Source organism: Tachysurus vachellii, chromosome 11 (assembly GCF_030014155.1).
Source record: "Tachysurus vachellii isolate PV-2020 chromosome 11, HZAU_Pvac_v1, whole genome shotgun sequence".
NCBI lineage: Eukaryota > Metazoa > Chordata > Actinopteri > Siluriformes > Bagridae > Tachysurus > Tachysurus vachellii.
In genome coordinates, this window is record NC_083470.1 from 21,458,719 (window position 1) to 21,486,671 (window position 27,953).

General features: G+C 39.6%; 5 protein-coding genes across 6 annotated transcripts; 4 read left to right on the forward strand and 1 right to left on the reverse strand.

The window, feature by feature from the left end:
- Positions 1–1,672: 1,672 nt before the first annotated feature.
- eif2s2 (eukaryotic translation initiation factor 2, subunit 2 beta) lies at positions 1,673–7,675 on the forward strand. The gene is made up of 9 exons (XM_060881672.1): positions 1,673–1,830; positions 2,727–2,904; positions 3,127–3,227; positions 3,457–3,589; positions 3,983–4,083; positions 4,939–5,087; positions 5,187–5,243; positions 5,360–5,445; positions 6,633–7,675. Exons 1-9 carry the CDS (start codon positions 1,816–1,818, stop codon positions 6,806–6,808), a joined length of 996 nt encoding a protein of 331 aa, XP_060737655.1. The 5' UTR covers positions 1,673–1,815; the 3' UTR covers positions 6,809–7,675.
- Positions 7,676–8,910: 1,235 nt separating this feature from the next.
- LOC132854221 (cytochrome c1, heme protein, mitochondrial-like) lies at positions 8,911–12,982 on the forward strand. The gene is made up of 7 exons (XM_060882511.1): positions 8,911–9,086; positions 10,023–10,213; positions 10,293–10,419; positions 10,612–10,769; positions 11,377–11,537; positions 11,953–12,053; positions 12,625–12,982. The coding sequence occupies exons 1-7, from the start codon at positions 8,961–8,963 to the stop codon at positions 12,727–12,729; spliced, it is 969 nt and encodes a 322-aa protein (XP_060738494.1). The 5' UTR covers positions 8,911–8,960; the 3' UTR covers positions 12,730–12,982.
- A 357-nt stretch (positions 12,983–13,339) lies between these two features.
- Positions 13,340–16,784, forward strand: LOC132854222 (14-3-3 protein beta/alpha-A-like). Its single transcript, XM_060882512.1, has 6 exons — positions 13,340–13,478; positions 14,849–15,149; positions 15,291–15,414; positions 15,511–15,674; positions 15,752–15,847; positions 15,945–16,784. The coding sequence occupies exons 2-6, from the start codon at positions 14,856–14,858 to the stop codon at positions 15,999–16,001; spliced, it is 735 nt and encodes a 244-aa protein (XP_060738495.1). The 5' UTR covers positions 13,340–13,478; positions 14,849–14,855; the 3' UTR covers positions 16,002–16,784.
- Positions 16,785–17,429: 645 nt separating this feature from the next.
- On the forward strand, positions 17,430–24,874 carry pabpc1l (poly(A) binding protein, cytoplasmic 1-like). 2 transcript variants are annotated; one of them, XM_060882510.1, is made up of 16 exons: positions 17,430–17,591; positions 18,431–18,633; positions 19,064–19,257; positions 19,580–19,695; positions 20,620–20,759; positions 21,158–21,252; positions 21,344–21,481; positions 21,604–21,699; positions 21,802–22,068; positions 22,159–22,240; positions 22,405–22,497; positions 22,897–23,033; positions 23,652–23,760; positions 23,891–24,021; positions 24,132–24,209; positions 24,450–24,874. In XM_060882510.1, exons 2-15 carry the CDS (start codon positions 18,441–18,443, stop codon positions 24,192–24,194), a joined length of 1,854 nt encoding a protein of 617 aa, XP_060738493.1. In that variant the 5' UTR covers positions 17,430–17,591; positions 18,431–18,440; the 3' UTR covers positions 24,195–24,209; positions 24,450–24,874. The 2 variants fall into 2 exon arrangements, with proteins under 2 accessions (XP_060738493.1, XP_060738491.1); XM_060882508.1 differs by having other exon boundaries at positions 17,433–17,591; positions 22,405–22,518; positions 24,450–24,749.
- Positions 24,875–25,428: 554 nt separating this feature from the next.
- Positions 25,429–27,696, reverse strand: fmodb (fibromodulin b). The gene is made up of 3 exons (XM_060881789.1): positions 27,310–27,696; positions 26,479–27,010; positions 25,429–25,820 (listed from the first exon to the last, which is right to left on the reverse strand). The coding sequence occupies exons 1-3, from the start codon at positions 27,694–27,696 to the stop codon at positions 25,669–25,671; spliced, it is 1,071 nt and encodes a 356-aa protein (XP_060737772.1). The 3' UTR covers positions 25,429–25,668.
- Positions 27,697–27,953: the final 257 nt, after the last annotated feature.

Here is a 27,953-nt window from a genome sequence, read left to right on the forward strand (position 1 = left end):
GGGACACTCTCGTCGACACTATTGTAAAAAAGACCCAACAAAGGATTACTTCCTTAACCAATTGAGGAAGTTTAACCTGCCACAGGAGCTGCTGAAACGGTTCTACTCAGCCGTCATCGAGTCTGTACTGTGCACGTCAATAACTGTCTGGTTTGGCTCAGCTACAAAATCAGACACCAGAAGACTACAGAGAACGGTTCGGACCTCCGAAAGGATTATCATTGTTCCCATGCCCACCCTTCAATGACTGTTTATATCCAGAGTGAGGAAAACTGCCCAGAAAGTCGCTCTGCATTCCTCACATCCAAGTCATGCACTTTGTGAACTTTTATCATCCGGCCGGTGCTACAGAGCCCCAAATACCAGCACAACCAGGCACAATAACAGTTTCTTCCCCAGTCAATCTACATCATGATCAGTTAAATTTCCCCCCATTCCACAATACATACCTGCAAACTAGTCGCTTTTCGGCGAAATTCGCCTTTTTTTAATCAAAATGTGTCATTTGTGTGAATCGTGTAGATCCGAAGAGTTTTTTTTTGTTTTTTTTTGTTTTTTTTTGTTTTTTTATTGGGGGGTGGGGGGGGGGTTATGGGGGCTTCTTTCAGCTGCGTCCGAAACCGCTAACTTCCATCCAATAATTAGGCGAAGTAGTGCTTACAATGCATCTACAAGAAGAGTTTTATATTATATATTATATGACAACTCTGGTAAGTGAAATTTCACTGCTTTTGGTTGCCGTCTTTGCGGCGATTAACATTATAGATAAACGCATCCAACTCTGACTGCGCGTGCACGCTGCGCGTACCTGTGCTTCTCCGTTCAAATAACGCACTTTTGAAAGACTACAACGCACGCGCGTAAAAGCAAAGTAAAAAAATCGCTCTTGGATCAAACTGATAAATAATATTCTTTCCCATCCACGACATGTCCTGCATTTTAACGTAATTTTTATTGTGTATTTATGAAAGTAAAAATTATACTTATAGTTTTAGGGTGGCTGAGATGACAGACAGGGGGCTAGAGACACCCTAAAAAAAGGTCTAGAACCGCCCCTGGTTCCAAGGCACTCAAATTGTACAGAGAAAAATTATTTCCAAGAAATTTTGGTAAAAGTGCTTTTTTCACTTGAAGCAAATGTTGTCTTTTCCCTTTATGTTCTTGTCAGAGTGCTTTATTGTAAGTTCTCAATTTTTTCTTCCCGGGGGGGGGGGGGGGGGATGTATTTCGAACCTTGTCACCTTTTTCACCTCTTGTGAGTTTGCAGGTATGACAATAACAATGTGCAATTATATATATACAGTATATTGGTTACCACCTCCATCCTAGTACATCCCTGCATCTCATTCTATTCTGTCCCATTCTATCATCTATAGCACATAGATAGTACTGTCTGACATAACTGTACATACCATTTATTTATTTTTCAATTTCTTTTTGTCTATTTCTAGTTACATATCTGTCATTTTTATTATTTGTATTGTCTGTGTATTGTCACTGTGTTCTGGAAGTGTATGACACTAAAATAAAGTCCTTGTACACGCAAACGTACTCGGCAACAATTCTCATTCTGATCAGCCTGTAAGGGCGGTGCCGGAATTTATCGGAAGACAGGTCGAAATGTATCATGAGCCACAACCACGTTTTGCGTCGATGCATATTGTCGCGCTCTGAGCGTCATCATCACCCGTCGGAAACACGCATGCGCACTTTGGCTTCATTTGCTGATGCAAGACACTTATGGTGAAGAGCTGCAGTGCTATTTAGCTATTTATTGTTACTAAGGCGCTTTTGAACACAACAGCTACAGCGACCATGTCAGAAGACGAGGTAAGTTAAAAACGAGTCGATTTATCGTTCTGTAGCCTTGGTTTACAGAGAAATGAACGAAATAATGTATTAGAATATGACTTTGGGCCTTTCCGGCTAGCTAGATAGCTTAGCCAGCTAGCACGAGCGCTAACTCTGCTAACGTACAGTGAGTTGCATTTATTAGCTCCAAGCTAGGAAATAGGGCTCGATTTTTATTGTTTACTCGAATCCCTGTCTTTAATAAATAATCAGCTGATTAGAATGTGTCATTTGCAGCGCTGACAATATGCTTGGACCTGTTTATTTTTTGTTATTTTTACATAGCACGTGTTTGATCCCTTTTAAAGTGCCATGGAAGCTAATTTTCAATGAGTAGCAAGCAACCTCGTTGTCTTGAAAGGAGAATAGAAGCCCCCTCCCTACACACACACACACACAATATATATATATATACAAAAAAACAAACACATGCAGTTTGAGAGTTTTGAATAAGACTAGCTCAGTAGTTCCACACTCCTTATGTAAGTAGATCATCAGATCAGAACTAACACCAAGAGCTTTGAAATCAGAATCAGATTTATTGGCCAATTGTGTTGACACACAATTTCCAGCAGTTTGTGACTCTCAAAGGTAGAGACATAAATAACACTATACTATACAAGAAAACAATGCAGACGATGAGATGCAGTATAGACAGGATGAGTATAAAATATGAATATAGAACGAATAAAATATATAAATTGAGTATAGAATATGAACGATCAGTTATGTACATAAAGTGTGGGAGTGCAAATAACAATATTGTGCAATATTATGCTTATAAATACAGAATTGGATGCACAACCTTTTATGTAAGCTTATAACCACAGTTATCCTTTGGATGTTGAAGTTTTAATGATTGATTTTTTTTGCAGATCTTATTTGATCCCTCCACGACCAAGAAAAAGAAGAAGAAGAAGAAGCCCTTTATGCTTGATGAAGAAGGCGATGGAGTCAGCGAGGAGACGCAGCAGGCAGAGCCTCGGGAAGTCGAACCCGAGGCAGGAGAGGAACGTGAGGTGGAGCCGGAGGAAGATGAAGGAAGGAAAAAAGGTGCCAAAACTATTTGCTATACAGTGGGTCATGTAGAATAGCCAAATCTGCCCTTTGTGTTTGTACTAGAAATACAGCAAAAACATGTTTTAAGCAGGAAAATGTTCGGAACTAAGTACTGGGCCACACGAGACATGCAATTGTAAATATTTGAATATGAATATATTTTATATATGAGCTTTGCTGTCCAATCACAGTCTGGATTGTTTTGTAATTCCACAGAGATCACAGATGACTTGGACGATTTAAATTTCTTCAATCAGAAGAAAAAGAAAAAGAAGCCCAAGAAAGTGTTTGACAACGACATTGAAGAAGGCATGAAGGTATGTAACCATTTTGAGTCTACGGTCAAACCTTTTCCCCTGCAAGTAATCCCACATTCCTTTGATCTAAAATTGCACAAGATAAAGTCATACTGCAAATTCCTCTACAGAAATGATCATATGTTGATACAAGCCTAAAAGAAAGAAATATCCAGATAGTCCACACTTTAGCTACAGGTGCAGTAAACTGTTTCCTGAAGAAATGTGTTTTATTGGTTTGGTTCACCAGGAGCTGAAGATTGAAGGTGAGCAGCCTGAAGTGATGGAAGATGATGACTTAGACCTGATGTTGCCAACAAAGAAGAAGAAGCCTAAGAAGGTGGAATTTGACAATGAATGTGATGCGGCTGAGAAGGACGACGGTGAGCAAACGCTATTTTTTTTTATACTTAATTAGGATTTTCTTGAATGCAAGTCTTTTAAATCAAATGACATTATTTTGTGATGGTTTCAATGTAAAAGACAGTGTCTTAAATTCACACAGTTGTACAGAACACAAAATTAATTGTTGCTACACATGTGAAATGGTTGCCAAAGTTATTCTTACTTAATGAAGTCATCAATGTTCCATACTGTATACACCTTCCCTTCCATCTCTGCCAGTATAAGTAAGATCTACAAACTTCATGTGTTTATCTGCAACAAAAGGATCATGTAGCGTTGGCTGGCATGACTTTGTTAAAAGGTGTCATGAGTATGATTTCTCATATGAAACATGTCGTTTTTGTTTTTGTTTTTTTTTTTGTTTTTTGCAGCCCTGGAGGATGATGAGAGTAAAAATGCTGATGGCATCATGTTCAGCTCTCAGACTGGTCCAGCTTGGGCAGGCTCAGAGAGAGACTACACATATGATGAGGTCCGCACACATTCCTAGCTCACGCGGTGTAATGCCAGCTGTTTCCAGATGTTATGTAATTACTTGGACTGATTGCTATATGTGAACAGGTGTTCAAACAGCATGACGCATAATCTTTCTTCTTCATATCATGTAGTGAAACGCTAAGCACTGGTTTTAAAGCATTTCTGGTTCATTTGTTTCATCACAAACAAATCACTTGATTTAACTTAAGTGCACATTTCGTAAAAAAAAAAAAAGATCTGCCTTTTTGGATTTTTTTTCTTTTATCTTGATCTTAACCATGTGTGATTCTGTACATACCTGTACTCTGTATTTACTTGGATAACATTTTGGCAGAGGGACATGTAGGGCTGAAAACATGCTCACAAAACTTTTCCTTTATTGGTCAGAAGTACAACAGTGGCAAAAATTACCCTACATAGAGAGACCTGCGAGCTGATGCTACATAAAGGATTCCATGATGATGGAATGAACTGTAAAGAGATTTCTAGCATGATTTGTTTGTAGGTCCAAATATCTCAAACACATGCCACTTGATCAATGCTACAACCCAGAATATACGGCTATATATTCGGCTTTTCACTTTCTGCAGCTGAGTCGATTCAGAGCCAACTCACTTTCTTATTTCAATTTCACTGCGCTGGAATTCTGAACTGAAACCCTTTCATTAAGATGCATTCTTTTGCACTAATCCACACCTTAGTGTCATTAATGTGTATTCACCTGCATACATGAAGTGCACTGAGGGTTAAACGCACCAGGGTTCAAGTCCGAAAAGCACATGGGCAGTTTTATAGATATATCCCCCCCCCCCCCCTTCTTTGTCATCTGACAATATCTCTGTGTCAACAGCTGCTAAGTCGTGTCTTTAACATCATGAGGGAGAAGAATCCTGACATGGTGGCAGGAGAGAAGAGGAAATTTGTCATGAAACCCCCTCAAGTGGTGCGAGTGGGAACAAAGAAAACATCCTTCGTCAACTTCACCGACATCTGCAAACTGTGAGCATGCATCACTTATCACCTTTGTGGAGCCCTTTTCCGTGTGTCAATCCTACAACGAATATGAGAGTCTAATATCTTGTTTGTGTCTCTTTGCAGGTTGCATCGACAGCCAAAACATCTTTTGGCTTTCTTACTATCTGAGTTGGGAACGAGGTAAACGCGGATATTACACGACATTTTAGGCCGCACGCTTTTTGTTCCACTGTGATTTTTTTTATTTTTTTATTTTATTGTATTTTTTTGTAATAATGTACGTAATGTTTTTGCAGTGGGTCCATAGATGGTAATAACCAGCTTGTCATCAAAGGGCGATTCCAGCAAAAACAGATCGAGAACGTCTTGAGAAGATACATCAGTGAGTAAAATAATGATCTTCACATAACACATAAGTTTGTAGGTTGTTACATTATTGATAAGTGTGAATGCATTTAAATCGTGCAGGGTTGTTCTACAAAGCATACATAAGTCTAGATTATTTCATTGCCTGACTGCCAAAGCTGTATTCAAAAAGAACATCCATGATATATAGACAAATTTCTGTTCTGATGCGGTATAAACACACACACACTCTGTAACTATAGTAACCCGGTTGCCACGGACGACTGCCCTGCACCAGATTGTACTGGCTAGCAAACCAGCCTAGGTAGATAATAATATTTGATGAACTGGCTTTTAGAAGGCAGAAAATGAAAGAAACGTGAGTGTTACTGCATACAGGAAGATCGACAAGCTACTGTCACTGTTTTCACTTCCCCCTTGTAGCAAAGTCTGTATTATTGTGTGTGTTCACTCATCAGCTTCCTTGTCAACGTTCCTAGTCTGTGTTTTCCAGTCAGGAGAAACCAAGCTTCAATTTACTTGAATGTGGACAAATCAATAAAATGGAAACTGCTCACTAAGGAGATGGAATTAAATTCCGACCACAATGGCATCATAGTACAATATTTTTTTAGGTTACACACACAGCTATTACACATGTGATGTGATCCAAGGCTCCATAACAATGCTTTCAACCTGTTTCAAACTATGATTGTTTCAAACTACTGTGTGTCTGCATTGCGTGCACCATATGCATTATATGGTAATAAATAAAAAATAAGCCATCTTTCACTTGTGGAGGTGATGTTAGCCCTTTGAATGAACTATTGTGGAATAGAGCTCTCAAAAAATAAACTGTACACTGTCAGTATATTAAGTCGATTTCGACTTAAACAATGGCAGACAATGGTAATTAATTTACACAGATAGTAATGACTAAATTTGTGTCCTTGTAAATGATTTTCCATTTACACCTTTTCCAAAAAGGTGGCTTAATTTTTTCAATAGTGTGGCTAATGTGATAACGCCAGCATAGCATAACTAAGCATTACACACTGTTCAAAAATCTGTATTCCTCATACACTCTCTGCCTGTGACCTGATTGGTCGGGTGAGAACGTGCTTAACATTACTTAGCTTTTGACTGTTTTCTGAGCTAAAAAGAAGTGTTTTTTTCCCTTAGTAATTACTGGTATCTGACAACTTATCTTGTTCTCTTTTGCAGAGGAATATGTGACCTGTCACACATGCCGCTCTCCAGAGACCATCCTGCAGAAGGACACTCGCCTGTACTTCCTGCAGTGTGAGACGTGTCACTCGCGCTGCTCTGTGGCCAGCATTAAAACAGGTTTCCAGGCCGTCACGGGCAAGAGAGCGCAACTCCGCGCCAAAGCCAACTAACGAGACAACCTCTACTCTTTTTCATTCTCCTCTCCATTACCAAACCCTGTGCTGCCCCATATGGCCACTTCAACTGCTCAGCACTAGTTTATTCTGAGTCATGGACTTTTGAAGTGAACTGGTGGAAAGGTTTAAAGTGGATTTTTTTTTTTTTTTTTTTTTTGGTTGTAATCTAAAAGAAAACATTAAAGTACAATAAGCAAGAGGGCTGGACAGCTTGAGCCACTGGTTTAATGAGTCACGTCGCCTCTCTGATCACAGCTTTTGATTTCACAAAGTAGTGTGAGAAGCCGGAATAGGGGCCAGAGCATTTCAGACTCACATTTTATTTGCACAGTGGTAGCAGATTTCATTCTACTGTTTTGATTTTGTTGCATGAATATAGTAGGTGAAAATCTGGGCGAGTGGCCTGCGTGCTGTCTTCTGCTTTTTAAAACCGAACCACACGGAATTACAGACCTTTACAGTGACTGATCGAGTTCGCTCTCTCTAACGAGACCTGATAATGATGAAAATTTTTGTCCAGCAGGCGTTATATAGATTCCATTTATAGTGTTTTGATTCAGCCTTGAGGGTTTGGAGAGCTCTGCTACCTTTGTGACAAAACTCCACCAGGAGTGTCGAGTGCTGTGCTTAGGATTTTGGTTGTTTACTGTTTATTACACAGTTTAATAAAGGTGACATCCACATATTTGTTTCAATTGTATTCACAGAACAGCCCTGCATAATATTGAGAAATACAGAGCTGTATGATTATGTAGGATGTATAAAAAATAATGGGGCAGGAGAGATTAGTGCAGTGTTTCTGATGAAAATAAGATGGATGTCATTGTTTAAAACTGAATTTTTTAATAAAAATTTACTCTATAACATCAATATCTGTGTGTCTGACTGTGGTTCTCAAGCAGATGCAGTCATGCAAGTCATTGGCAGGATTTTAGACTTTTTATTCTTAATGTCTATATACATGTGTGTTTGTGTTTATATATAAAATGTATGTATTAAAAAATGAATCAGATCAATCGTGTTTGGTCCTGCAAACACTCTTGAATAATCCCACTACTCTGGCTATTATTTTGTTTGCATTTGTCCACAATATTTTTGAATAAACTTTGGTTTTGTTTCCTAAAAGGAAACAAAATTAAGTAATACAAACTACAATGGCCATGACCCTGATGAGGACGAAACACTGAAACTGAAAACAAATGCATGAATTCTGTACATCACCTTGTGCTGCAATTCATCACCTATAAACATTGCCTTTCTTTTATTGTTCTGTGAGCATCATGTGACTGACCACTCACAGCTGCAAGGCATGTGGTAGCCTAACGGTTAAGGTGTTGGGCTACCAATCGGAAGGTTGTGAGTTCAGTCCCATGTCCACCAAGCTGCCAATGTTGGGCTCTTTAGCAAGGCCCTTAACCCTTGATTGCTCAGTTGTATAAAAAAAAACTCATGTAAGTTGCTGTGGATAAAGGCATCTGCCAAATGCTGGAAATGTAAATGTAAGTAAAAACTGCCCATTCCTATGAATTATTAGGTCCCATGCTGGGGTGGTACATTTCTCCTGTGTACCATTTAAGAGGTAATCTTTCACCCAGTATGTGGACGCTTCTCAATACTTGTTGAACACTACATTCCAGAAGTTGTCGCTGTAAAGATCAACCCATTCGACCACAAGACCGTTAGTTAATTCAGGTAGGTTCATCCCAATGGTTTTCACTCAGGTTCAGGTCAATGATCTGTGAATGCCACTCAATTTCTTCCACATAATCCTTGAATCCTAAACTCTAAAGTCATAAAATGTCGATAAAATATGCTTTGTGCTCGTCATGCTGGAACAGGGTCGGGTTAAGCCCTGTAAAAGCTTGGATTATTGTAAAAGGTGCAGCATATATTTGTTAACAGTTTGGGGAAACCCTCCATTTGGCTGTGGAGGTCAAAGATCATGCTTTAGGGTAATAACCCAGTGACAAGGAAGGGTGAGGTTTACTACCCCGGTTCCAAAGTGCATCTCTAACAGCCACCAGGAGAGATGGACAGTCTCTCAAAGCAGCAATAACACACCAATACTACATCCTCTGCCAAGCCACTAGCACACGGCGTGACATTCCGCCATGAAGCAAACGTGAAATCATGGCGTGTAACGCGCATGCGCACTGCGAGGACGCTTCCTCAGGTCGATGTTGGAGCAGAAATGGCGGCGCTCCGGCTTTTTGTGTGGCGGTCTACCGGCAGAGCTTTACTCAACTCAAAACAACCAGCTCGGTTTTCTCGAGTGAGTCAAGTGATTTAAACAAACAGATAAAAATTTGGGGAAAATATCGAGGCTTAGCTTTACTATTTAGGGTTACTAACGAGCTCAGTCAGACAACACAAGGTCACATTAGTGATATTTTACTCACCTTGTCCTTGTTGCCAAATATAGGTTTATATTGCTTGTAGGATTTAAATTCGACCACATTTACTGACCTCGAGTCAGTTTGGTTTTTATTTAACGTGTCAATAACGTGTGCAGTATGTCTGAGTCTGTCCTCTTCCATAGGAGATTCTGACATGTTCATCTCTGTGTGTCGTTTATTAGCTGACGTTTAGTGCAGTTTTAATTGAAAACCTGGCAACTGTTTTATATTACACTGTAATATAAGACTCCACAAGACTGATCTGTGCACCTTAATAATAGCAATAACCACCAGATCATTAACATATAAATCTAACCTTCCAGAGTCAGGTGTTGAAGACCTACAGAATTTGACCATGTTATAGCACACACTAACATTATAAACCTCATTTCTGTGAACCTCCAGGATTGCTGGATTGTTTGGCCTGCAAGCTGTAAGCTCGATCTGTCGTGCCTTGACCTTCACTTAACTTTTAAGAAAAGTGCATTAACACTTAGTTAGTATCCTAACGAGACGTTATGAATTGTTTTAAATAAAGGATGGCATGTTTCTCAAAGTGTAACAGATCCAGGGTCTGTAGTTTAATCCAGAGTATGGTTTACTGGTTGTGTTGTGCATGTTCACAGGTTTCCTCCAGATGTGTGAGTGTGTACGTGCACGGTGCCTTGCGATAAAGCGTCATCCCATTTGGGTTGAACCTTATGTGTATGGTTCCCATGATAAGATCTGGATCCACCAGGAGTCTGACTGGTATAAAGCAGTTTCTGAAGGTGAATGAATGAATGTTAACTCCATTTCTGTCCGATTTTTAGGCAAATATATCCTTTGCCAGTCTGTCAAATGGGAAGAAAGCAGCGATCTCTACCCTGGGTGTGTTGACTGCAGGAGGAGCCGGACTTGCTCTGATTTTACATCAGTCTGTGAAAGCCTCTGACTTAGAGCTACATGCACCATCTTATCCATGGAGCCATGGTGGCATGCTTTCTGCTTTAGACCATGCCAGGTGCACTTACATTTTCTCTTACTCATTATGATGTCATTATACAGCTATATTTTACTGAAATGCTTCCGCATCTTCACAGCATACGACGTGGCTATCAGGTGTACAAGCAGGTGTGTTCAGCCTGCCATAGTATGGAGTACCTGGCCTTCCGAAACCTTGTGGGTGTGTCACACACAGAGGATGAGGCCAAGGCCCTCGCTGAGGAGGTGGGTTTTAAGGGTGTTTCTGAGGTTTATATTTGATTGTAAAAACCCATTAATAAAAAAAAAAACTGTAGTATAAACAGCTGTTGAGCCAATTAAGCGATTAGAGTCATTGTATTTTAACATTTGTTTATTTAGTTTGAGAGACATCACTAAATGCTCTGAACATCTCCCTTTCTTCCTCTCACCTCACAGGTCGAGGTAGTAGATGGTCCAGATGAATCAGGAGAGATGTTCACTCGTCCTGGGAAGCTGTCTGATTATTTCCCAAAGCCTTACGCCAGCCCGGAAGCTGCCCGTGCCGCTAACAATGGAGCTCTGCCTCCTGACCTTAGCTACATTGTTAATGCCAGGTAACACTGGAGCTTAATTTGCTTAGTGAAAGGAAGTCACGCCTTTGCATATACAGTCATCACAAAGCTGTAATTCAAGTTAAAATTGTGAACAATAACTGGAGTCATCTAGTAGTAGAGAACGAGAATGTGTAGTAGTAGGCCGACATTCCTGACCTCATGACTAATCTCCATATATATATATATAAATTATTAGTGTAAAGATGACTTACTGCCTTGGGCATGTCCTCTGCTCTGTTTTTACACTTCACTTCTATATTCAAACCTTAGTCACATTCAGCAGACCTTTTGCAGTGCAGTAACGTGAAATGCTGTATGATGCGGCAAGAAAAGAATTGTTCATTCTTAATGCGGGGTAGCCTTCTTTTGCGCTTAAGAGGTCTAATGCGCTCCCCATGTCTCTCACTCCTATGCCACTGACTGCTTGCTATAAATAGCAGCAAATTGCATCATCATTGAAGCACAGTGTCCTTTTTGTAATAAAAAAAAAACATGTAAAAAGAAAATAGAGTTCATGGTCTCACGCTCAGACATTTGTTCTGACAGTGTGAATTGTGTGTGTTTTTTATGTATGAAAGTTACTAATGTGAATGTTTGTGCATTGCAGGCATGGTGGTGAGGACTATATTTTCTCACTGTTGACTGGTTACTGTGATCCCCCTGCTGGTGTGTCTATGAGGGAGGGACTCTACTACAATCCCTATTTTCCTGGCCAGGCCATCGGCATGGCTCCACCCATCTATAATGAGGTCTTAGAGTATGAGGATGGTGAGTTTTCTACAAGCAAGAATAAAAAAAAAAAACTTCACATGATGCTCAAAGTGAACATCTAGCCAAAGGAATGGTGCCAGTTTGGGTCACTGCCAAGCTTAATCTAGGGAATAAAGACAAAGTAAAAGCTCATTACCATTAATCTAAGGGGGAAAATCATCTATTTAAATTCTATACTGTTTCTTCAAATAATGCAACAGCTAAAGCAATGCTGTGTGATTTATACTTCAATCTTAACCTTGCTCTGTGTATCTCTGCTGTTATTGTTTGAAGGCTTTACTTCAGTGCCTTGAACAAACTAGTGTGGTAGATGTATGGCAGATGACTGGAGGTCTAAAAAGTGTAGATGATGTCATTTTTCATGTATGACAGGAGAATTTCTCTAACTGAAAGGGCTTTTGTCCTGTTACAGGCACACCAGCCACAATGAGCCAGGTGGCTAAAGATGTGTGTACGTTCTTGCGCTGGGCAGCTGAACCAGAACATGACCAGCGGAAAAAAATGGGCCTTAAGGTAATGCATGATGCCTTGACCCCTTTTATGTACACTTTAAAGTAGGGAATTAAAACTGCTTAAAAACTAATTTCCATTCTTGAACTTTTCCTCTGAAGTATTTGAAATGTACAGGCAACTCCGCAATTAGTTAATAATGTTAATATTACTATCAATAACTATTCATATCAGTTTTAATAGATTTTATATTCATATTTATATATATATATATATATATATATATATATATATATATATATATATATATATACATACACACAGTGTATATATAGAAGGATCCTCTATGAAAATTCAGCAGGGCAACAATTATTTCATAAATAAAAAAGCTATTTTGTTTTATTTTGAAGGAAAATACTATTTAACATTCTTTTTGTTAAAGGAAAGGTTTCTTTAGTTGTTTCAGTTGAAGACTTCATATTGAATTTATCATTTTTGCCCTCTCTTTTGAAAGGGACCAATAATTTTGAAATGTACTGTTTCACTGCTGAAATTCAGAGTAACATTTTTATTTTATTTTATCTGAACTGTGTAGTATTGGGTTTCCTTCTAACCATATTTCTATCTATTCCAGTTGCTTATGGGCTCAGCAATCATTCTGCCACTGGTGTATTATTTGAAGAGGCACCGTTGGTCTGTACTTAAGAGCAGGAAGATTGCCTACAGGCCACCAAAATAAACATGAACCTGGATCGAGTCAGTCAAGAATTTGCATCCACTCGGTCATCCGCTTTGTATAAAGGGACATTCCACTTTTTACAAAGGGAACGATTTCGAACATTTTAAACTCGGAGGCTAAAGGCTATCAACAGTCGAATAATGGTTCAGCATGAGCTGATAGACCAGGCTAGCCAGATATGATATACACATGTCTGTGTTAATATGTATTATCTAGGTGTGAATCCAATAAACTGTATTTTACAAGTGTTCAAGTGTGTACACTTTATTTTTGAATTTTATAGCAATGGGTAGCCCAATCCTTCCTGTCCCTTTGATACAATAAAATGTAAGGTCTCTTGTTCATGCACTCATAAAGTGTATAATGTCTGAGGGTGTGTGATTGATGCAAATTGTTCTGTCTCTGAATATGGAAACTGAGCGCGTGCACCACGTCCTCACGTCATACACAATACAATAGGTATGAGATTTGTTATGAGATTTATACACACTCTCTCACACACACATTCACACACACGTTTTGTGAAATAAATAATCAAAACGTTATTTAGTTTTTTGGTTATTTAGGAGTGAGGAGGGAGGGGGGGAAACAAACCCCCTATAAAGTAAGGCTGTCCCAATTTATAGGAAGCGGATGTGTCAAGTTTAGCGGAAGTGGTACAGCCCAGAGACAGTGAAGAACGAGAGGAGGACGGACACTCCAACCGGAGCTTTCATAGAAAAAAAGCGGAACTAAAGCCTATTTAAAACGTGAGTTTACCTGCTTTTAAATGACAAAAATACTAAATCTGTGCCTGGTACTGTTCACTTTTGGTGTCTGAATTGGAAAAAGAACTGAACCGCAGACGTTAGCATTAGCTAGCGAAAAGCGTTAAGTGACTAGCTAGCTTCCTTTGCTAGCGAAAAGACAAAACGAGGGCTGAATACAAAATGGCTTCCTGCTCACCGTCTAAACGCCTTACTTGTGGTGTAAAATATCGCACCTAGCATAATACCTAGTGGATTATACATCTCGTATCGAATAATTTGGGATTCGGACAAGGTTTTGGTTAGCTTGTTAGCTTGCTAGCTTATTCTGATAACCAATGCTCGTCAAAGGCGAGGCCTCTGTCTTTCTCCTTCAGTGAAAGACCGCAATGGAAAATTTCGCCATTACAACGCAAAAAATATACCCAGAAATGACAGGATTGAGTGTTAAAGAAACGTAGTCATTTTAATACAAAGCGAGACGGTATTTCTGTACAATGTGTGGATTTCTTTTAAGCTGGTTAAGTTGCTAGCGGCGATTAGCTCGCTAACGTCATTGTAGCCAGCTAACTAGTGCTGTGTATCTAGTGATTCATTGAGAGTCGGGCCTTTGGGATTAACGTCACGACTCGAATAAATCGTTTTGTGGTCTCGAAACCCGAGAATATAAAGAATTGTCCCAACAGGAAGCATTGATGGAAGAACATCATGGTTACGGTTGGTAGATGAAATCTTTTTTGAAGGATTAGGGGTCGGATTGCTAGCTACTCATGTCACTAGCTGCTTATATCCTGGAAGGTGTGCAGGGCGCTCCATCCTGTACATGAGAGAAATGAATACAAATGGATCACGTAGGCGATGAGTTTAAGTGGGTCGTGTCCTAATTAGTTCGTCTTAATATTCGCTTTAGGAAATAGCTTGATAATCTAACGTCAGAAATCAGATTGTCCTCGATTCGCCTGTTCCTCTGCTTAGATTTCAACATGAAAGATTAGTATGAACGGAGAAAAAGAATCCGTTTGCTTCACATTTATCTTCGCATCCTGTTATTTCAGATCAGGATTCACACTTTAAAGGTAGTCTTAACTATCTGCTTTGAGGAAGTGTGTATATAAAAGAAGGAACACCGTTCAACTCCCCAGTTTTGTTTAGCTTCCAGTGTCAATTGTGATCATTAAAAAGAAATTGGAAAATCTAAACTTGACAGTGCTTTCACTAAACCTACCACTAGATGGACCTCACCAGACATCGAGTAAAAGGCTGAATCAGTTGTAACCTATTTGAAAATCAATCTGATGCATTATACGTGAATTTGTTGAGAAGCCGCAATCTGGCGAACCCGGTTTTAATGCCGATTTTGTCTCGTCTTGTAGTCTTATCATGGACAAGAGCGACTTGGTGCAGAAAGCCAAGCTGGCTGAACAGGCAGAGCGCTATGATGACATGGCTGCCGCCATGAAGTTGGTGACTGAGGGTGGTGTTGAGCTGTCCAACGAAGAGCGCAACCTGCTGTCTGTGGCCTACAAGAATGTGGTTGGTGCACGCCGCTCCTCCTGGCGTGTCATCTCCAGCATTGAGCAGAAGACCGAATCCAACGAGAAGAAGCAGCAAATGGTGCGCGAGTACCGCGAGAAGATTGAGCATGAGCTGCAAGATATCTGCAATGATGTTCTGGTAATCTTTATTCCCTCTATAGCAATCTTGATTATTTTGCCTTGATTTTTAAACAAATGAGACAACTGGGAATGGGTGGGTTTCATATTTGAATAACCTAATGTATGTAAATGCGTGTAATCTGCCATTTGTTCTCTTTAGGGTCTCCTGGAAAAGTTTCTCATTCCCAATGCCACTCAGGCTGAGAGCAAGGTGTTCTATCTGAAGATGAAAGGAGATTATTATAGATACCTGTCTGAGGTTGCATCTGGGGAGTCTAAGAGCAGTAAGTTCATTGGTTGTTGGTGATCCTACACCGTTGAGGTAGCTACAGATGGCTTGGAAATTAGGGTGATTGTAAAATTTGATTTTCTTCATGCAGCTACAGTTGATAACTCTCAGAAGGCCTACCAGGATGCGTTTGAGATCAGCAAGAAAGACATGCAGCCCACACACCCCATCCGGCTCGGTCTGGCTCTCAACTTCTCCGTCTTCTACTATGAGATCCTGAACTCGCCTGAGAAGGCCTGCAACCTTGCCAAGACGGTTAGCTTTCATGACCCTTGTATTAATTTTCTAGCAATTCCAACATGTTTTTGTTAAGAAATTAATTACTTTTTCAGGCCTTTGATGAAGCCATTGCTGAGCTTGACACCTTAAATGAGGATTCCTACAAAGACAGCACCTTGATCATGCAGTTACTAAGGGACAATCTAACCGTAAGATAGATTTAGTATTTGTATATTCCCACTTCACTTTTATTCTGATTATTTTGAAGCATTGTCTAACACTTTTCTTGTGGTGTCATTTCTGTAGCTGTGGACGTCGGAAAACCAGGGTGAAGAGGCAGAGGCAGGCGAGGGCGAGAATTAGAGGAGCTACACTGATCTCCAAACACCCGCGCGCACACCTTCATATTACTTAAAAAAAAAAATTATACATGGCTTCCTCCAAACCCACCACCGACCACCCATTTACCCACCCTGCTTTCCATCCTCCAACTTATTTCCATCAGCAGCCTGCTCCCTGTACCTACCTTACCATACAGTCATCACGAGATGCACCCAAAGCAAGACACAGTGACGCCTCTCACACAAGCTCCGGCGGCAGGGATTTGAGGGAGGGAGGGTTTGCAGGGTGACATGCCATTTTCAATAGGTCCACTCGTTTTGTTTGTGAAACTTAATGCGGTTGTACTGAATATCAGATCCATATTGGTTAAGTGCATGAGTGAGCATGTGTGTATAAGAGACAGAGTGAGTGTTAGTGTGACTGAGTTGTTCATGTGAGTGTGTGTGTGTGTGTGTTTTGGAGTCAGGGGTTATAAACTCTAAAAGTCCTTCCTAATGATTCCCTTTTTCCCTCCATTTTTTCCACTTTAGCTGGTTGTGCATTTTCATCCTTATTTTTTGTTATGGATTTTTTTAGTGTAATTCGTCATGGTATTTGCAGGTTTTATTGTATGGTTATTAAACTGGCAGTTTATTTTCACCAAACACTGTAATTTTTTGAGTTTTGTATGGAATTTGTTTTGGGACCTGTGATGCTCTGCCTCAGCTTGGATTCCTGGTTTCAGTGCTCCGTTTATTCACTGAAAGCCCTGTTCAGACACATGGTCAATGGGCCATTTCATAAAGTAAATGTCTGAAAACCGAATATCAGTAGAAAATGTGTATTTATTTGTTATACGATGTGTCTCTCTCTCACACTCACTTACAAACACATGCAGTAAGCAGATAATTTCCCAAACAAATGGCGGCTAATAATTTGACCAGTACAAATTATTTGGTCAGTAGGGTTTTATCAAGTGGCTACAAAAACTATATATCATGGGCAGATATGGATGAACCGCTCTTAATGGTGTACACATATGATTAAAGAAAATCTAGCCCTGAAGCTCGATAAATGCCCAATTCCATTCTCTAACAATAACTCCAGTATAATTCTGGTTCCTGAAAATGGCTTCCTCTCAGACTGCACATTATAGGACATGAATGGCTTTTACAGTCTAACGCACTGCGTTGTCCAATGAGTTGGTGGGAAAGCATTTTGGTGCATTTTTATACAGACTGCCTTCTAGTGGACAGTTATGATTAATTGAGTTTTTCTCTCACGTTTTATTTATTTACTTATTTACTTATTTTTTTTTTTACAGTGAATGATATAAAAACATTTTCTTTAGGACGTGCATATTATTTTTATTTGAATCATTATCTGTTAATAAAAGTGTCAAGTACCCGCCCTTTCAATTGTTCATGGAACTATTTAACGCCGAGGACTAAAATTCTCAATTCTGGGGAAGTTCAACGAATCGGCGGCGGTTTTTAATTAGCGGTGACGTGGCGCGCATTGATTTGACAGGTGTTTCAAGACAATAATCACACGAAAACATTTGCCACAGAATCGCTGCCGCTTTGAGGAGGTGGATCTTCATTACCATCTGTGTTTCTCTCGCGGGAAAAGGTGATTCTTTTTAAACAAGCGTGAAATTTACACCACGAAAGTGGTTTTTTTTTTTTTTTTTTTTAGGTGTTTCGGTTATAGTATAACTAATAACACTAGCTTAACAAAATTCAGCTAATTCATTAAGTTTTCTTTTGCTATTTATTTATTTATTTATTTTCCCCCTTAGTGATCTTTCATATACGTTTATTGCCAGAAAAAGTCACTATAATATTTCTCACTTTATATCCAGTATTTTTGATTAAATTCGCTTTAATTCAGTGGCTCGAGACCTTAACGGTCGCCTGATATTAGCCGCTGTTGATAGCTAAGTGCAAAAGATTCAAATAATTACCAGAGTGATATAAATTGCTATGTTTTAATAAGTGTTGTTGTTCTAATTGATGCGTACTAGTTGTATAGTTTCCTGGAGGTCTGATAATAAAGATTTAAATGTGGTTTTTTTAGGCTTGTCATCACACAAGCTATAAGTTTTGTATCAGGATCACTCGTTATTCCGACCAAGGGTTTCTGCGCATGCGCGCTACTTTTTTTTTCCTACTCTGCCTTTTCATACAATTCGTTTAATTGTTTTAACGCTTTTTATGAGAGTTTTTATCACACGAATATGTATTGAACGAACTTGCATTAAATGTATAATTATTCCTCTATGTGTAGTTTTATACTGGAGACGTTTTCTCATAAGATAACAACAGTAATAATACTTGAGATACTTTTAGTAACACCTAAAGTATTTAACTGATCTGTTTGTTTGATATTAATCACAGATAATGTGTTAGTTTGTCCTGTTGAGGTTTTGCAGTGTCTGGTCATTCATACGTGTGTGTAAACCATGGCAGAGCTTGCAGGATGAACAGCAGTGGGCCAGTGTATCCTTTGGCCTCGCTCTATGTGGGTGACCTGCACCCTGATGTCACAGAGGCCATGCTATATCAAAAGTTCTCCCCTGCGGGACCCATCATGTCTATCCGTGTCTGCCGGGACATCATCACACGCAGGTCCCTCGGCTACGCCTACATCAATTTCCAGCAGCCTGCTGATGGTAAACACGAACACCTCCCTGATCTAGGTCTTTAATTATTTAAGCGTATTTAACTTGACATTTTAATCTGTCGAAATGACCTTATTTCTCTATAGTAGGGATGTTTGCGTTATGACAAGATAGTTAATACGTTTTATGTTGTTAATCAACCATTAAAAATAAACACAAGCTTGTGAAAAGTGTTAAGGAATCGTTACGCAAAAGGTATCTTTGTGCATCGTTGTGTATATAACAGAAAAGCGAAATGAAATGGAAAAGATCATGCATTTACTTGTGCTTTTCTCATTAGGAACATTTATTACTAAAAATATGTTAGAGGGAAATCAAAGACTTGATGTACTTGATCTGAAAAATGGCTTTTCCACCAAGATAGAATCTTTAAGGTCATGTGCTGCTGAGAGGAGTTAACGATTGTGCCGTTCTGCTGCAGCGGAATGTGCACTAGACACGATGAACTATGAAGTGATAAAGGGTCGACCAATCAGGATCATGTGGTCGCAGCGAGACCCTTGTCTGAGGAAGTCTGGAGTAGGGAACATCTTCATCAAGAACATGGATGAGTCAATCGACAACAAGGCTCTTTACGACACCTTCTCTGCCTTTGGAAACATTTTGTCATGTAAGGTCAGCATCAGACAAGTTTCCATTTTCCACTCCTTAGTTCAAGTAAGATTTAGGCTTAGCCATGAAGAATCTCTCTATTTATTTTTTAAAACCTTCATAATAGATAACAAGCATGATGGGGAGAATAGAGTCTAGGAAACATCTTGATATATATATTCAGTACACAAGTTTTACTTTGTTATAGTAGATGATGGAGAAACTCAATTGTGTTAAATTTTGGTAGGCATTAGTTACATTAGATTTCAAAACCTTTGACATTGCAGTATTATTGTTAAGCATATGTTTTTAAATATATCATTTGTCATAACGTGTTCTTTGATAGGTGGTGTGTGATGAAAATGGCTCAAAAGGTTATGGATTTGTGCACTTTGAGACACAGGAGGCAGCGAAGCGAGCAATTGAAACAATGAATGGCATGCTCCTGAACGATCGCAAAGTGTAAGTACAGAGACTTTATGCACTGTAGTCTACTTGTACATCACACCACTCCTTAAACCAGGATTCAGACAGATGTGCAGAAGATGTCTGGGTTTTTAAAACAAGCAATTATTCTCTGTTGAAGTTAGTATATGTACTTTATACTTACCTTTATACAACTTTGCATCCCTGTTAATTTGAGTTAGCTATAAAATGAGAGTTGGGAAGAAAATGAAAGCAATCATGATTACAGAAGTCCTACAAGAACAAAAAGTATAATGTTACAAGTACAACATCTACATTACATATCTACCATAATTTATTCACCTTAGAGATTTTCCACTGTTTATTCTTTAAGCCGCATCCATGTGAGTTTATATTGAGCTAGAATCTCTGTCTGCATAGGCCTGTAAAGTATGTTTTTAAAAAAATTGTAGGTTGTTTAAACTGGGTTTAACCTATTACATACAAACTCAGATTTTGTTTATAGGTTTCTAGAATTATTTGGTACCAATATGAACAAGATCCATTTTGTAACCAGCAAAAGTAATGTAGAGTGAAATGGTAGTGAAAAGTTTCGTCATAAACATCTCTTGACCTTTCTTTGCTTAGAAAATATGCAGGTAAAGAGCTGGAAAGCAGCCCAGGCCCAGTCTATCCTTTGGGGAAAATAAGTCAACTGTCTGCGGTTAGGTCAGTGCACTCGAGGAAGAGCTTGCAGCAGGTCTTGAGTTGAAATGGCTGTATGTCAGTGATGGTCAGGATGAGTTTCAGACTTTCAGCAGGCCTGTGAAATAAATTTAGCAGTAGTTGTATTGTCTTTGCTATTAGACCTTTGGATTCTGCCTAGGGTTCTCTTGTATTTGTGATTTGTAAACTGTACGTAAATATTAGCCATAAAATAACTGTTTTTCCTTCCTGCATATTTCTGGATTCTTCATGAAGTTTTGTTGGACATTTTAAATCTCGCAAAGAGCGGGAGGCCGAGTTTGGTGCAAAAGCCATGGAGTTTACCAATGTTTACATCAAGAACTTTGGGGACGATTTTGACAATGAGAAACTGCGCAATATCTTCTCTGAATTTGGTGAGAAAGTGATTTGAGACATATGTTCAAGAATTTCTTTAAAAATTGTATACTTTTTTTTTTTTAACAGTTAAAAGGGTTAGCATTCTAACCCATGTGAATAGGTGGACCTCAGACAAGCTGTTTACGTTTGTGCAAACATGATGTAATAGTTAAGAGTGAGGTGCTTTGCATCACTGTGAAGCACATTGTTTGACATGCATAGTAGCAAAACCTTTTGTTTTAAAAGGGTCAGTAGGTAACATGCAGGCTGAAAGTGCTGAAAATACTTTTTGTATTTCTGTGGAAATTTGATTTGTATCCTCATAGCTATGTTTGGTTAGACAGTTCTATAAGTATCTTGTCTCGCTCTGTCAGTACATACTTTTAACTATTGTTGCTGATTGTGTGGTTCACAGGTAAAACCCTGAGTGTTCGAGTGATGACTGATGAAAAGGGGCGTTCACGTGGCTTTGGCTTTGTGAATTATGAAAACCATGAAGATGCACAGAAAGTAAGGGATGCTACAGAGCGGTCATGTGTGAATGTTGTCGAGCATCTTGACAACTAAAATCCATCATCTAGACTACCTAACTTGTTTATAGGCAGTAGCCGAGATGAATGGAAAGGAGCTGAACGGACGTGTTCTCTACGTGGGCCGAGCTCAGAAGAGACTGGAGAGACAGTCCGAACTCAAACGCAAGTTCGAGCAAATCAAGCAAGAACGCTTGAACCGATACCAGGTAAACGTGGCAAATCCATGGCTGATTGACTTGGCACCTGGATTTTAATAGATGCTTAAAATCTCTCTTACTTTTGCTAGTAATCTGATGATACCAGGTCCTTGTTTAATGTCTGGCTGCAGGGGGTGAATCTGTATGTAAAGAATTTGGATGATGGCATTGACGATGACAAACTGAGAAAAGAGTTTGCCCCCTATGGCATGATCACCAGTGCTAAGGTATTTAAATCATATTTTAAATTTTCAGAAAAAAATCTGATTTCACAGCAGGTTGGGAAAAAATACTGATGTCCAGGTTGGTATAATGATTTTCTGATCCAGGTGATGACAGAGGGAGGACACAGTAAGGGCTTTGGCTTTGTCTGCTTCTCCTCTCCTGAGGAGGCCACTAAAGCTGTGACTGAGATGAACGGCCGGATCGTCAGCACTAAGCCTCTGTATGTGGCCCTGGCACAAAGGAAAGAGGAGCGCAAGGCCATACTCACAAACCAGTACATGCAGAGACTGGCCAGCGTGAGAGCCATTCCCGGCCCTGCCATGCCTGCTTACCAGCAGAGTTCTGGCTACTACATGCCTTCCATACCTCAGGTGGGTGAATGAGTTAGGAGTTAGTGTTTAAGACTCCTTATAACTGCTCTGTTAAATAAATGTTATGAGTATTCTCATTTATTTGAACAGCCTCAGGGGCGTGCCTTCTACAACGCTGTACCAAATCTACGACCAGCACCACGCTTTACTGGACAAGCCCCAAGACCACAGGGTAGGCATATGAGTACATAAGTGTGCCCTCCCTTTTCTTATTTTTTATTTTTTTTTCCTTTTTCCTTCATTTTTGCATTTGTACTGAGACAAATGGATGTTTTGCGTGGGAGTGTGTCTGTATAAACAGTGCTAATGTTTGCTCTCTTATATTGGCCATACTAGTTCCTTACTCAGCTCAGTCACTGAGGCCAGTGGTACCACGCAGGACCTCCACTCCCATCAGCACCATGCGCCAGGCTTCCACCCAGGCTCCAGGTGTGAACACTCAGAGAATGGGTAAGGTCTGGGGGAATATTAACAAGGCTCAAGTTGTTTTTGTTTTGTTTTTTTTTTTCTCTCCCCCTTGTACTTCTGCTTATGGGGGTGGTTTAACAAAAAAAAAAAACAGACAGCCAACACAGACGGCTGATTCTAGTTGATACAACGTTAAAACGGATGTCATTTCTACCACGTATACAGTAGTCTCACCCGACTCAAATTAGCCAGATAGGTTAAAAAATGAAATGTATTAAGCTAATTACCCAAATAAATGCAAAAACCTTTGCATCCCCTTTCAAATGTGCTCTTATTAAACAATCTACAGTTTCTTGTGTGTTGTCTAGATTGTTTTGTTGCATGTAGCAGAAATAAATTAAACATCATTTCTCTCTCCAGCTCACATCGGGACTCAGACAGCAGGTGGGCGAACTGTGGGAGGGCCAATGATGAGAGGCGTAAGTCATTACAAATACTCCAGCGGTGTTCGAAATGTTCAGCATGTCATCACTGTACCGGCTCCTGTTCCCCAACAGGTAATGTACATCTATGTGAAAGGTTCAGGCTTGGCTGTTGAAGCATCTGTAAATAATACTGTTGAATTTGAATGCAGTGAGTTATTAAATATATTTGGCTCATAGCCAAAGAAAGAAGCATTGGACCAAATGATGTGGACCATATCACTGCATAAAATCACACCACATTTTAATCTGTTCACCACACATTATGTAGCTATATACGCATTTTTATTTTTTGTGTTTAAACCTTGGTGTTTTTCCATTTTGTTCAACTAATGGGCACGTTGTCAAGAAAAGCAACCACCCGTTCAAATTCATTAAGTGATCCCATACTTGGCTTAGGTTTAGCTGGACTGAGGGTTGTATGCCTGAATAAAATAAAACCTAACGTGTTCTTATCAGTGTGAGATTTCAGGAATCTGTATTTAGATAAGGCATTCCAGAAACACGAGACAAGGATGGATATCTCGACCCGGATGTTTTCTGTAGCAGCTAGCTTTCTTATAAAGTCAGTCATACATCACAGTGGCACTAATTCCAGCTGAACTTGAGAGTTCTCTGCACTCGAGCTGACTTGCCTAAGAGGTTCATTAATTTTTCAGCCGTATTCTGTCTGGGTAAAATGTTATTTTATAGATGGTGCCTTCTCCAGTTATTGAGCCTGCAGTTCACATAAAAGGTCAAGAGCCCCTTACTCCATCAATGTTGGCAGCTGCACCCCTCTTGGAGCAGAAGCAACTACTGGGTACGTCTCGTTCAGGTTGGGATTTTTTTAGGTTGTGGAGATGTTTGTGATGTGCTGTGTGGATTTGGATTAACGGTTAGCTTGGTTTACTGTCCTACCTCTCAGGGACTCTGTGTGTGTGTCTCTGCAGGTGAACGACTGTATCCTCTGATCCACTCCCTTCATCCTAACCTTGCTGGTAAGATCACTGGCATGTTGCTCGAAATAGACAACTCTGAACTTCTGCACATGCTCGAGTCTCCAGAGTCCCTACATGCCAAGGTACTTTTAACTGTCAAACGTAATGCCCTACCAAAACCTGGCTTCTTGTTGTCCATGATATTCTTTCAATAATCACATGCATGCTTTTCCTGTTAATCTACAACATTTAGGTTGAGGAGGCAGTGGCTGTTCTTCAAGCTCATCAAGCAAAGGAAGCCTCCCCTAAGAAATAGTGGAAGTCTATGCAGGTAAAATGCCACACGGTCACGCTGAATAAAAATGTTTAATATCTTCAAAAGTATGCAAAGCCATTGGTATCATTTAAATTGCAATGTACTCCTAGCTGGAGTAAACACGCACACTAAAATTTACACAAGTACATGTTTACAAAATAATAATTGCTTTGCTTTATTGCTTTTTAACAATATATTGTTAAAAGTAGGTCATGAGGACTGATGTACTGTGATCTCAATTTTTTTTTTCCCCAGGCATGAACTTTGAAGGTCCGTGGGCTTTGCAGAAGGAGGGGGAAAAAAGGGGTGTAATAAGAATAAAAATGATTAATGGTGGGGGGAAAAAATGATAAGCACTTAGGCACAAAAGGCAATGGCACTTTTGTGAGTAGTTTTTCCTCACTTCAGTACTGCTCAGTACTATGTTATGTTATTTCTGAGTTTTGTTATTATTAAAAAAAGTGAATTAAAAAGGAATTAGGAAAAATGCAAAAAAAAATTGAAAAGGGAAAAAAAAACTGTTGTGCATTAAAATATTTTGGCCTATCGGCAAACATTTGTCATCTTGTCTATTATCTAGATGTTTTCACTGGGTTAAGTGTGGAAGGGTTTTGAGTGTTACTGGCTCCCATAACTGCATGATACCATATTCACAAGTTTATACTAGGAAGAGTAAGTCACAAAGGCTAAACCTAATGTGGACAGGATAATGACAGACGTTTGTCTGAATGTGTGGGGATTTTATTTGTGATTTTCTTGATTGATGAGCGATGCATTTACCAACTTGTTTCTCAGTAGGTTAATTTGGAGTCTGGTTGTGTTCCCTCTTTTTTGGGGGTAAGATTAATTCCATTGTTCCTTCAAATGAATTATCGTTCAACTGATTGTGTCATATTAGGTCAAAAGAAAGCAGAACAATGACCCATAATAATCCCTTTACCTTTTATTTTATGTTGATTCTGTTCTCAATTTGCCCAGAGGACAAGGGGATTGTACATACTTTCGATGAAATGTAAGAAGTAGCAATCAAAGTTCAAGTTTCCCTGTTTCATTTGACTCAAGAATTAAAACCAAGTACTGGATGCTTTGTGACTCACGGCTGCTGTTTGTAAAACCGGTATTACGTTTGATCCTCCCATGATCAAAGTGTGACCTGTTTCTCACTTCCTTGACTGTGGAAATGTATTGAGCAAGAAATGAAATCAAGTATGTCAAAGGTCAGCACTCTGTGTGGTCTTTTCAAATAAGACTTTTACTGATTTCCTATGAGTATTGTTACTCAAATATAACATGTTGGTTTGTTATATACCACAGTGTAATGCATGAAATACTTGAGTTGTTCATGCCTGTAGGATGACCATTATTAATATCCATGTACATTACTTTAAGCCCTGTTCTTTAAGTAAGTAAGTATGATGACTAGTTTGTAGCCACTTTGCCTGGATGTTAATGTCGGCATGATCTCATTTCATGCTTATATATTGATACTTGTGGCTTTGCGCAGACATAACAGAGCCTCAGGGGGCACATCCTGAGGGTTGATCTTGTTCGCCTCCAGCCGCAGTACACGCAGGTTGGAGTAATTGGTCATGTTTATAACTTGACAGAAACTGCTGACCGAGAACTCTGAGGAAGGGAAAAACAGCATTTTAGTGGCACGTCAGTGATTATAAACAAATAGCGCTTTTGATGAACCCTTTGCTTTGTTTATATAGTGAAAACTGTAGTTCTCATCTTTCTGTGTGTGAGAGACTAAAGTACTTTTTTTTTTTTTTTTTTTTTTTTAAATATATTTCTCCTGACATGAGAAACTGTTTGTTACTGATCAAGATTCCACTGAGAACAATCTCCAAGTTAAATCTGTGTAGTGGATACCCCCACTTAAAATTTTGCCAATTAAAAAAGTTTTTATAAAATAAAGTTCTAGTGGGAATAATGTAAAGTAAGATGGGAACTGGGAAAGTTAAATGCTACCCACTATATGCAGAAAGTTAGCCATTACATTTTGCTGAACTGTTGCTCATGCTTGATGCACGCTGAGGTGCTAGCTGACCTCTTCTACAAACAAGCTGACATGTGCCTTTGATTGGCTTGTGTTGCTGTTTTTAACAGAATAGCTATTTTTGATGACACTGGGGAACTGTGATTTGAGCTTGTGCTGTCTATAGTACAAAATAGTGGCAGCACATTCACTCCAGTTGTACCTGCCAAATCATTTGCTTAGATATCGGTCAGTAAAACATTTTCCATATTTCTTATTGTTTTAGAAAGGTGATTCTTGTACCTTTGATGTGATTTGCCTGGAGGTAGAGGTTCTGCAGACTTGTGCTGATGGCTGGAATCTTTTCCAGCTTGTTGTGGGACAGGTCCAGCTCCATGAGCGTGCTCACATTAAAAGTATTGGGTGGGATTCCAGCATCGGCGAGGCGATTGTGCGAGAGGCGCATAAAGCGCAGCTCTGGTCGCTTTTTCACAAAATCCACAGGCACAGAAGAGATGTGGTTGTGGTCGAGGTACAGCTGACTCAGCTTGGTTGGAAGCTGCTCAGGAACCTTTGATAACTGATTCCCACGCAAATCCAGAAAGCTGAGTGAGACCAGTGGCTCTACAGCACCGCCCAGATCCTGGATGGTGTTATAATGAAGACGCAAAGCTGTGAGGCTGTTCATGCCACGCAGGGACCCAGGAGGCACGGACGTGATGGCGTTGTGGTCCAAGCGTAGGTCCTGAAGAGAATGAGGAAGTCCTTCTGGGATGTACTCGAGTTTGTTGTGCTGTAAGAACAGACGCTCCAGTTTGGATAGCTTAGCAAAGACCTAATAAGAGAATAAAAAGTATTAAATGTAGCATGGAGTAAAATTTTTGCACATAAGATTTTTGTCTTGCTTCTGATGTGTAATATAAATGCTTTTATGTTTTATAATAAAGGGTTTTCTATTTTACTGTTGCCTGTTATGTGCTTAATTCTAACTCAATTTGTTTCTTCAAACCCTTAAAGTTCAAAACTTTCAAAAAGATTTTATTATGAACATAGATAATTTGTGTAACTATGTACTGGTCTGTGCCCTGGACAAATTCCACACTTGTTTTCTTGTGACTGTTGTGTTGTACTGACCTTGCTGCTGATTCTGTCAGATCTTAGCTGGTTCATATTCAGGATGACCCACACAAGCCCAATAGCGTTGTCAAAAACCCCATCTGTGATTCCAGTGATCCGGTTGTTTTGGAGGTAAACATACTTCATGCGTGAGGGCACAAAAGGCACGTGCTGGAGGTTGCGGTTGTGGCAGTACATGGCAGTAGGATAGGCAGGAGGGCATTCACACTCCAGGGGGCAGTCTAGTGCTTCAGCATCATCTTGTGCTTGAAGGGAGGCATAGTTGTCCTGGTTCGATCTGTATCTGTAGGCTCGGCTGCGTAGGTAGTTGAGCCAGGTGAGGGAATCTGCGTTCGCGAGGTAGAAGTGCACAAGCCCCGCCCACAGCAAAAACGTACTCCTCATGATCACTATGGTCTTCACTTTTTGTCTGTTCCAAATGATGAAAACTCACTGTATCAGAATTATACATTTTTGGTTCCTACACATAAAGATGTTTAAACAGCTCAGGTTTGGTTTTTGTACTTCCAGCACATTGGATTTTTGAGAACTGTTATCTCTTGTTCATATAATGATGCAAGGTTGTGCAACTGGTTACCCATTTAATTTTTATCCTCTGAAATGCAGTGATTCTGTATAATGCAGATTCCCCTCTCTTACAT